Raw genomic sequence first — 1,213 nt, 5'->3', positions numbered from 1 at the left:
ACTGAAGGCAATAGTAGGAGTTATGTGGATATGAAGACCATTATATCTGACAGGCACATTTTTAAATTATTTTAGCCATAGAAACCCCAACTGTACTTCTTTTCCCATTTTTCAAGCTTGTAAGGTGCTGAAGAGCTCCATGCATATGAACACGACACTGGTGTCTTTTTGGTGGAGGAGCTTAGTTGCTTACCCCTAAATGAAAGGCACATACATTTGCTGACTTGTGTAGTGTCCGGTATATAGCAGGCTTTATGTGCCCATACGTTAGCTGCTAGCCATTATGTCTACTGATGATTAGCACTGGTATTTTATGTGATGCTATAGGAGGGGTCACAGACTGATGCTCATCCATGTTCTTGTTATATTAAAAGCCTAGCATTGAACACTGACTCCTCTTCGTTTTCAGATCTGATAAGCAGAGAGCGTGAGCATTGCTAATTGGAGAGCCGTAGCTCTGGCTCAGCGAGGGCATGTCTTACACAGCACAGCCGTCCTCTGATGGAGACAACTGACAGTAGGGGAGCTGCTTTGGTAAACAAACCAATGGTAAGACTTTGAGCACTTACCTTTTTACTGCACCCTAAATGTGTTAATATCATTTTCACTGAGACTTAAATTGTGCTTTAACATTATTGCAGAAATAAAGACTAATAAAACTACTTCAAGTAAACATTTGTTCTTCTGAGTGTTGTATTTTAGGTTTAGCAAGACTGATTCTCCAGCCAGACTATGTGTTTTTGTTCATCTGTGATGGCGCTCTTTACGCTGCAGAGCAGAGATTCGGGGTCATTCCAGCTGTCGGGATCCACAGTTCTATAAAGACAGGGCAGGGCATCGAGCTCTGCCTCCTCCCTCTGGGCGCACTCCAGTAACAGGTCTTCACACTTTCCCCACCATTGCCGAGTTTTTCTAAAAGAAAACACATAAAATGTGTAAGAATTTATTCACATCCATATTTTTCATATCTATATATCTAAATTTGTGTTTCGGCTCTCTATCTCTCTGTCTCTATGTATATGTGACAGAGTTTGTGGAATTACTGTATTGTCACCTATTCATCTTAGAGCTGCATCTGAAATGATAACATACAGCCAAGCTTCTTATGCCAGCCAAGCATCTTCTCTGCTGCAGGCATCCCAATCTGAAAGAATTCATTTCAGGGAGGTGCCCTCTTCCCCTCCATCCGTGGTGGGAGGGGGCACCTTCCTGA

At 42.4% G+C, this 1,213-nt stretch overlaps 1 protein-coding gene across 1 annotated transcript in view; it reads right to left on the bottom strand.

Annotated features, from left to right (window-relative positions):
- Positions 1 to 704: 704 nt before the first annotated feature.
- The window catches only part of CARD14 (caspase recruitment domain family member 14), a 90,778-nt gene continuing 90,269 nt past the window's right edge, over positions 705 to 1,213 (bottom strand). Inside the window, exon 23 of the mRNA XM_018563874.1 lies at positions 705 to 912. Coding sequence (XP_018419376.1) covers positions 705 to 912 — 208 coding nt within the window. The remainder of the gene's footprint in view (positions 913 to 1,213) is intronic.

This window comes from Nanorana parkeri, unplaced genomic scaffold (genome assembly GCF_000935625.1).
Source record: "Nanorana parkeri isolate BGI_ZX_2015 unplaced genomic scaffold, ASM93562v1 scaffold706, whole genome shotgun sequence".
In the NCBI taxonomy this organism is placed as follows: domain Eukaryota; kingdom Metazoa; phylum Chordata; class Amphibia; order Anura; family Dicroglossidae; genus Nanorana; species Nanorana parkeri.
This window is presented reverse-complemented; position numbering and strand designations above follow the sequence as displayed.